Genomic DNA, 9799 nt, shown 5'->3' with positions numbered 1-9799 from the left:
TCCCGCGCAACGCGCATCGCCTCATGCGCCGATTTTGGCAGTCACTTGGCGCGCAAACCCTTGAAACAACAATAGTCCCAAGGTCGTTTTTTGTTCGTCTCGGGATACAGGTGTACCTACTTACAAAGGGTTGAAATTGTTTACTAAAAATATCAAAGTGGTATATTATTATGACATACTAAAGTATTTTATGACATTATTTTATTAGTTGATAGTTTTAGTTTATGAGTAGCGTCAGAAAAATATTAAGTTACTTCGAGATATTATATTTAAGTACTTAAGTATAATAAGTACCTATGTATTTATTAAGTAAGTATAATATGTAAGTATTTATTATTCATAATTTTTCTTTTTTTGGGCTGAATATTAATTAAAAGTTTAAGTCTTTATGAAGCTATGTATGACTTCAGAGCTCATATTACGAACGAGTGATAAGAAATAACTGTAGATTAGTCTTGACTCTTAACTAATTCATTTCACTATCTTAGCTTTATCTACCGATTATACCTACAGTAATAATAATATTATATTTAAAAAGTAATGAGTAGGTAAGTCAACTTAAAAAACATCGATATAAATTATCGACTATTCGCATCCCTAATGTCACTGTCAAAATGTCAATGTAAAAAACTATTCCCTGCTATTTGCTAGCTTCTGCTTTTGTCCATAAATATAAAACAGCCATATAGTTTAGTAGGTATAATTTGAAACTACCAGTTGAAATTAAAACCGGCCAAGTGCGTGTCGGGTCACGCGCAATATAGGGTTCCGTTATCCTTAGTGCCGCTAGTTTTTAATATTTTTGTATGGTCAATGAATGTACATTTATAACGTGCTTTACACTACTAACAACATCATCTCAGTTACGTTCAAAGGGATTTGAACCAAAAGTTCCTTTAGGGGAAGGTGAGGTAAAATGATCCCCTTAAGGGAAAAATCTTAAGTATGGCTATAGTTGAAGGAAAAATCGCAATATTTGTATGGCTGGATGTAGTGAGTTTACCAAACTTCGTGATAGCATACTTATTTTTTATCATATGTACGTACTTATTTTGTACTAGAGGTTTTTGTAAAAGTTTAACTAAAGGATCATTTTATACACCCCTATGTATAAAATGATCCCTTGAGTTGGGGTAAAATAATCCCAGAGATAATATTTATTATTGATAACCAATTTAAGCATATAAGTAAGAAACACGCATCTTTTAGTTTATTAGCAAGTTTTTTAGGCTTCGGTAGCCGAAGGATAAAAAGGGGAGCAAATTTATTAAGATCTTGCTGTCTGTCAGTTTATCGGTCCGTCTCAAGGCAAAACACGATAGTTGTGACTTCTGAAATCGATATCTTTGATAATAAATTTGTTCTTTAATAATAAGATTAAAATAAAATAACAATTTCATCAAAAGAAAAATATTCGCCAATTTCTACTTTATATCCAGGGATCATTTTATACACACAAATAGGGATCATTTCACCCCATATACCAAATTCCAAGAAATCGATCAAAACACAACCATCAAATACCACGTGGGGTGATCTAAAACTGTTTAAATATTAGGTAACGGCTATTAATACCCTATAACAAAATAATATTTGAATTATTTAATAACAAAAACCGGCTTAATTAAGATCAGAGCGAAACTTTAAAAAAAAATTAAATAAAATTTCGCCAAGCGCTCTGATCGCCATGATACTATAAGTGACAACTGGCAGGGTTATGGGCAACCCGTTTCACGTGCATTTGGAAAGATGCCTCTGGTTTAATCTGATTTAAGAGGAGGGATCATTTGACCCGTAGGGATCGTTTTACCTCACATTCCCCTATATAGGTACCATAAAAGAAAATATTTTTTAAGATTTTATTCTCCGAGTAAAACCGCGGACAGACAGACGGACAGACAGACGCTACTACAGACCGAAACTATAAGGGTTCCTTCTCCTTGTAACGGACTTGTAACTACGGAACCCTAAAAAAGGTTTCATGTAGTCAGTATGGTCCATTGTGTTCAAAACGATGTCTTTACGGGGCCGGGTAATGTCGTGTACCTAATTGGTGTCGTAAAATGTAGGTCTGTAGCTTATAATCAAAGGTCTGTAGATAGCGTCCTACCACTCGGGCTACCGACTTTACCGTCTATTGTTCCAAACATGAATGGTAGTAAAAAATGTGCAACAAATTAAATAATTGACCTATACTCAATTTAATTGAAGAAATGCATATTATGTCTAGTAGAACTTGGCCTTGGAAATCGTATTTCACCCTTATCATCAAAAGCTTATGAATTATGAGTTATGACTAAGGGTGGGTTCCACCAACTTATTTTAACTAATAATTCTAACTTTAACGATAACTTTAACTTTAACTACAATGCAAAATGTCAAATCTTTGGTTAAAGTTAAAAATGGACGCCATCAAGATGCCATATTTAACCATAACCATAGAGCTCGACAAGGCTTTAAATGCACGTGGCGAAAAAAGGAACTAACGCTGTCATAATACAAAAACGACATTTTTGACCGTTCTCCTTTACCAGCAGCGCCCCCGCCCACGTTCTTATAAAGCCTTAGGGGGCGCCCGCAAATTACGTGAGGTGTTTTTTTGAATTTTTTGACCCCCCTCCCCCTTTGGTGAGATTTCGTGAGATTTTATTCAACCCCTCCTCTCCCCCACAAATCGTACGTGAGATTTTTCAAAATGTGGGATTCTTACGTAAACGTTTGGTTTGGTTTGACAATCAGTAGATTTTCTTTCGAACGAATTTGTGAATGATCTTAATCGTATAACGATTACACGCTTACGATTAAATCAGCATTTTAATGAAATAAGGGGGCAAACGAGCAAACGGGTCACCTGATGGAAAGCAACTTCCGTCGCCCATGGACACTCGCAGCATCAGTAGAGCTGCAGGTGCGTTGCCGGCCTTTTAAGAGGGAATAGGGTAATAGGGGAGGGTAGGGATGTGAAGGGAAGGGAATAGGGGAGGGTAGGGGATTGGACCTCCGGTAAACTCACTCACTCGGCGAAACACAGCGCAAGCGCTGTTTAATAATAATAATATCTATGGATGCTTCACACCACGTCAGTCTGGCCCCGTGCTAAGTACCTGAAGGACTTGTGTTACAGGTACCAGACAACGGAAATATATTTAATACTTTTATGCTATACATAATATATTTAAGATTTTTATTATATCATACACATATTTAATACACATCCAGACCCGGGAACATTAAAAACTTTTTGTTCCGTTGGCGGGATTCGAACCCGCGACCCCCGGCTTGAGCTGCCACACACTCAACCAATGGGCATTGTCCAAAAAAATCACATTTACTTTTTATATTTTTTTTTCGTTAAAATAGGGTATTTTAAGAATATAAAAATAATTTTGAATTTCATTGGCTAGTTTTTTCTCAATAAATTTTTAAAGTTTCGCTCTGACGTCATCATCGGCGGCCAATTGACCTCTGCAGTATGTTTTAAATTTCCTTTCAATCTTATTTATAATGGCTGGTTCATCAAATGCAAGTTCTCATTATGTGAAAGCTGATACGAGAAGCTTACCAAAAGTTAGAAACGTAAAGTTGGTCAAATTTATTGCTAATTTAACGCCATTGAAGGTCAAACTAAGGTTAAGCATATTTGTTCAAAAATATAAGTAACTAATGGGTATTTTTTTCGTTTATGTACAGAAAAACGATCACTGACCTTATTCCTCGAAATGTTTTTGTAATGAGCAAAATTAAAAAAAAATTAGAGGTCGTCACACGCCGGTTTTCTGTGAGAACGTGGTATTTCTTCGGTCGAGCCGGCCCATTCGTGCCGAAGCATGGCTCTCCCACGTATACGAACATTCTGGATGAAATGGACCAAAATAGTATTATTGTTGAGAAAAAAATTACGTGAGATTTGCCGAGACCCCCCCTCTTCCCAACGTGATATTAGATGAGATTTGACTCGACCCCCTCCCCCCCCTAAACACCTCACGTAATTTGTGGACGCCCCCTTGTCGGACCAGCAACGTCTTCTGTCAAATTCTGTGGTCAAGGTTAAAGTTAAATTAGCCTTAACTATAACCATAACTTTGACCATAACCTTAACTTTAACCACGCCTCTAGTGCAACCAACCTAAGATGATCTGTCAATTTTTATGACAGTGAATTCAACAATTATTCGATAGTCCAGTCCATTAGTTCAGCCATATTGTATGGAAACCTGAAAAATTATAGTCAGTTTTTTTTTTGCACCAATGTTTAATGGGGGGGGGGGGGGGGCATGAATGACTTAAATTCAAAAAATTCGACCAAATCCGACGGGTGCGTTAGCTGCCATATTGGTTTGAAGGTCAGATATTTTTAGGGATCCGTACCCAAATACTACTAATATATTATATTCTGTGCCCAAAGCGTAAAAACGGGACCCTATTTCAGTCTGTCTCCAAGGCTGTATCTCAAGAACCGCTATAGCTAGACTCCTGCCTGCCTAGCATACGCCAACGAGATATCTCACTCTCGAGATAATTAAAAACTACTCGTCTCATAATGTCAAAATCTCGACATTATCGCGACAAAACTCTATAAAAATGTGTTATTCCGATGATAGATCTACGCGAGAAAAAATGTTTGTCAAGCTAGGGTCAATAGAGATTCAGAAGAGACAAACCATCAAACATCGAGAAAACATGTAGAGTGAGATATCTCGTTGGCGTATGCTAGGCAGGCTAAAATTTTTCACAGATTGTATTTCTGGTGCCGCTATAACAACAAATACTAAAAACAATAAAAATTAATATTTAAGGGGGGGCTCCCATACGACAAACGTGATTTTTGAATTGTATTAAATTTTATTTTTACATAATGTTATGTAAAAATAAAATTTAATTTTATATAACATTATGATTATGGACGCTTCACACCACCTCAGACTGGAAGAAAATTTATTCGTTGGTAGGCAACATTTATTGTAGTTCAACGTTCTGAAAATATTTGATTCAAAATTCAGAAATAAAACAATTTTTATTTTATTTATTTATTCGTTTTTTTGCCGACTGTACATGGCAAAGTTCATTAGACGAAAAATTGTTGGTTATCCTAGTCTATTTGAATTTTGAAGTGAACTTTTGTTTTGACAAGCAATACACAAGTTGATGAGCAGCGCTCACGAGTTGAGTTTTTTTAAATAGAGCACTATTAATAGACAGGACTAATATTTATCTTTACTATTTCCTCCTGTGAGTACCTTTAAGGTTGTGTATGTGTTATATGTGTCCGACGCGCACTTGGCCGATAATTTTTTCCCTTAAGAGGAGTCCACACCGCCCTTTTTTCCATACAAACGTTGTCCCCTGTTTCCTCCCTGGATAATGCTAGTTGAGTTATATTTTTTTTTCTGAATATCTACGGACACTAATACAATGTCCCTATGTTTTCTTTTTTTTCATAATTTAATTATTAAATAAGATAATATGAAAGTTCAAAAACCCAAAAATAATGGCCAGATTTTCCGTTGTGTTCAAACATCCAGAAAACTTTGGCTAGATTATACAAAAAAAATAAAACAATGGAACACAGCTCAAGCCTTTCTTTAATATTTAATGATGAAAAAAGTACTTAAATCAGTTAAGTTTTGGAGAAGGAATCAAGGGACAACAAATCGTTGATTTTCTGCAGTTGTCTCTATCGCGTTCTGCGGTATAGGCTTGAGGTAAGGGAGACTAGATATTACACGTACTTTTTTCCATTTCTCTAGCCCCTGGTGTATTTTCTTATAAACAAACTAACTCGTTCATCATCTAGCTATTCTCTATATCTTTTTTTATTTCAAAACATTTTCCCGGTCCTAAAGCCTCCATTTATGCAGCAAACGACAGTTTGCAAATTGTTAGTTATCCACTTGTCTTCAAATGCGAAAGTGTGTCTGTCTGTCTGTCTACATCGAAAATAATGCGCAGTTTCTGCAATAACATTATTCAATTGAGGGGGTGACTAACCCTTAAGTGTCGATTTTATAATTCATTTTTATACTTGAAAATAAGCTCCGAATTGTTTCATTTTCTAAAATCAGATACTAAATTATATTTCCGAGAATTCGATCTGAGCAAAAACACGATATCTTAAAATTTTCTCGATAGAAAAAAATCACAAAGATGCATCTGATTTTCACGAATTTTTCATTTATTGCCATAACCGTGCATTGAACTAAGTTAATATTTTAACACATTGTATAAAATTCTATCATTGAGAGATCGACCTAGCGGATTTTTAAAATGGTGTATATTTATCGAGTTATTGAGAAAAAACTAATTTGGCGATGAATCCGCGACGTTCTTTTTCACCTGGCATATGAAAGATGGGGCGTGAGTGTGAAGAGAGAAGGACGATGTTTGATTTTTGGGGTTAGTCTTAAAAGCGGTAGTGAATTACATATAATCGGCCAAGTGCGAGTTGGACTCGCGCACGAAGGGTTCCGTAGGTACCGTTATAGAGGAAAAATAGGCGAAAAATTAAAAAAACTTATGTATGGAAGCCCCCCTTATATATTTATTTTATTTTAATTTTATTGAGTAGGTACAGATAAAATCAAGGATATTGTGAAAATATCACGTGCCCAGCTGTAGCCATTATTGATTACAAGCCAAAAAGGTAAAAAAAATATGTTTGTTGTACGGGAGCCCCCCTTAAATATTTATTTTATTTTGTTTTTAGTGTTTGTTGTTATAGCGGCAACAGAAATACACAATCTGTGAAAATTTCAGAAGTCTAGCTATAGCGGTTATTGAGTTACAGCCTGGAGACAGACAGACAGACGGACAGATAGACGGACAGACAGACGGACAGACATCGAAGTCTCAGTATTGTCAGTAATAGTGTCCCGTTTTTACCCTTTGGGTACGGAACCCTAAAACTGCCAAAAACATCAAATACTGGAGCAACTAGGGCCATCAGTCACGTTTTTAGTCCGCGGAAGCGAACGGAATAAAATCGAACATGTCTGACGTATCACGTAGCACTCGCAGCCATTTTGTTCGACCGACTTTCACGAAGGTCATTGTACGTCAGCTGAGTGTTACTAGCCTAAAGTTATTTCCCACCACTTCGTCTATACTCTATTAGTCTATTTGATGATAATCTTATATTGTAGTCTGAACTCCGACAAGTGACCAGGATATTTAGGAAACAAGGATAAACTGAGAAATTATGCGGATAATAATTAAAATAAAAGTTTTTTTACTTAAATAGACGTGGGAGAGCCATGCTTCGGCACGAATGGGCCGGCTCGACTGGATAAATACCACGTTCTCACAGAAAACCGGCGTGAAACAGCGCTTGCTCTGTGTTTCGCCGAGTAAGTTTACCGGAGACCCAATCCCCTAACCCCTAACCTATTCCCTTCCCTACCCTCAACTATTCCCTTCCCTTCCCTTCCCTACCCTCCCGTATTACCCTATTCCCTCTTAAAAGGCCGGCAACGCACTTGCAGCTGCTGCGAGTGTCCATGGGCGACGGAAGTTGCTTTCCATCAGGTGACCCGTTTGCTCGTTTGCCCCCTTATTTTATAAAAAAAAAACAGTATTGTGAAATAAGTAATAATGTGTTAGAAGTAGGCATAAAAATATTTATTTTATCATATTATAAGTAGATACAATTATTTCCGGAAATAAGTGAAAATAAGTTCTAACAATTTAGCGAAAATTACAATCACATTAAGTACTACATTTTATTATATATTATAATTTTTACCCAGCTGTCATGTTTACATGGTAAACATGACAGCTGGGTAAAAGTTAGAAAAATACTTTTCCATTAATGTTAAATTATTGAAATAATGTAACTAAAATATTTTCATTGTTTATTGAAAGAAACAAACAAAACAAAATATTATTTGAGTGTAATATCAGTTCTTCGAGCTGGCCACACCGACCGGAAATTACATTCAGTACCGATCGAGTTGTGAGGGAGAGTACACGCGTTTATTTTCATGGATTTAGACAAAAAAGATGATTTCTAGAACTAAAATCCAACTTAAAGATAAATTCGATACGGAACTTTTTATTAAGACCGTCGAAAAATTTCCGGAAATATGGGATACCAATCACCAGGCCTACCTGAATGCGAAGCGGCGGGAAAGAGCTTGGGAAAAGATTTGCGCGACTCTCGTGTCTGACTGGGACGTCCATAAGGACAAACACAAAATATGTAAGTACATTTTTAACCGACTTCCAAAAAGGAGGAGTTTATATGTTCGTCCGTATATTTTTTGTATTGTAGCGTACATTCCTTGTAACCTCTATAATGATAACGTTTGATTCGCCATTGATCAACTAACATTCACAAATTCCGTAGCTCAGAACTCGGTTTGCTTCAAATGAAAGGTTAGGCAGTTATAGCCTAGCTAATTTTATCCGGTCGCGTCGTGGAATTTCCGTCCGAGTTTTTCTTCCGTCAGCAGCTTGTCTAATCAGACAAGCTGCGGACGGAAAAAAAATTGCTGCCTGCATATTCACTAATCAGTGATTATGCAGGTAGCAGGGTTTATGCCCCAGTTTAAATAGAATTCTTTGGGTTTATGTTGGGTATCGGTGTGACGTGTGTCAGACGATGCCGCTTTAGTGTATTTAGGATTATAAATTATAATATTTTCTACTCTTTGTCGATACGATCGGCGCTCATACAGTGCGGTCTACTATCAGTAGAAGGTGACGGCGCTACTTGCAAACTCTATCATCGGACTGTTCTGTACGAAATCGTAGTTACTTCTTTTTATGGCGTCCAATAAGATTCATAAGCCAAGTTGCACAAGAACGGTTTTAGATTGAATCTCATCGTAATACGGTAATACGGTAAAGTAATCACATCATAATAAGGCGCACTGCTGGCGCTCCATTTAAAGCACGTAACAAAATAATATATTTATATTTCAATTAATATGCTATTTCAATTGTTACAGTATATGAACTGAAGAAAAAATGGACCCACATTAGGGATTACTGTCGCAAAAGGACCCTGACGGAAAAAAATTCGACTGATAACGCCGATCAATACAGAAAAAGATACATTTACGACCACCTCCTTCATTTCCTGAAACCCATCATCGCACCGGGCCAAGACGACGAGAGCACGGAGCAGGAGGTCTACGTCACCGAGGGAGACTCGGCCGATCAGTTCCGGGAGAGGTCCCCATCAGCAGACCGATCACAAGACCCGTCACTGACTCAAACCCCAAAGAGGATTAAGACTGAGCACAGTTACAGTGATATCAATTTCGTTTTAACGGATCTCGGCCCACACCACAACCCCACCACTGCGTCTCCAGAACCAGATGTCAGCGTCAGAGATGTTAGTGTCAGTTTCGACAATCCTCTCCACCTGGAGCCTCGAGCCGAAGCCCAGGATAAGACAGACGATGACTCCAAGTTCCTGCTGAGCTTCCGAGGGTACATGCGGAAGATGACCGACGAACAGAAGGTCGAGTTCCAGATTGGCATGTTGAAGTTAGTGAAGAAAACGTTGTGGGAAGGGTCTTAGCGAATTATTGAGTGATTTTATTTCTTTAGTATCGACATTCGGGTTAAATCAGACCGCAACGTGACGCGTAGATGCATACATTCTAAAGTATGGATTTGACAGATTCGTAAGAGGTCTCACGCTATTGAGATCTGTCAAATCAGGGCCTGTACCACGAAATGGTTTTGAGACTCAAACAATCGTAAGAGAATTTTGCGTCCTACTCTAACAAATGTGAAATGCCGTTAGAGCAGGACGTGGCATTCTCGTCCGATTGTTTGAGTCTCAATACCGTTTC

At 37.4% G+C, this 9799-nt stretch overlaps 1 protein-coding gene across 1 annotated transcript; it reads left to right on the top strand.

Annotated features, from left to right (window-relative positions):
• Positions 1-7952: 7952 nt before the first annotated feature.
• On the top strand, positions 7953-9586 carry LOC121726191. Its single transcript, XM_042113423.1, has 2 exons — positions 7953-8193; positions 8945-9586. Exons 1-2 carry the CDS (start codon positions 7995-7997, stop codon positions 9520-9522), a joined length of 777 nt encoding a protein of 258 aa, XP_041969357.1. The 5' UTR covers positions 7953-7994; the 3' UTR covers positions 9523-9586.
• Positions 9587-9799: the final 213 nt, after the last annotated feature.

The sequence above is a fragment of the Aricia agestis genome, chromosome 4, assembly GCF_905147365.1.
Source record: "Aricia agestis chromosome 4, ilAriAges1.1, whole genome shotgun sequence".
NCBI lineage: Eukaryota > Metazoa > Arthropoda > Insecta > Lepidoptera > Lycaenidae > Aricia > Aricia agestis.
The sequence above is the reverse complement of the archived record's forward strand: the minus strand, read 5'-3'. Positions and strand labels throughout refer to the sequence as shown.

Excerpts from the sequence above, each read along its gene's own strand:
- LOC121726191 (XM_042113423.1), top strand. The coding sequence starts at position 7,995 with ATGATTTCTAGAACTAAAATCCAACTTAAAGATAAATTCGATACGGAA. Across the intron at positions 8,194-8,944 it reads TAAGGACAAACACAAAATAT|TATATGAACTGAAGAAAAAA; the intron begins GTAAGTACATTT and ends CAATTGTTACAG.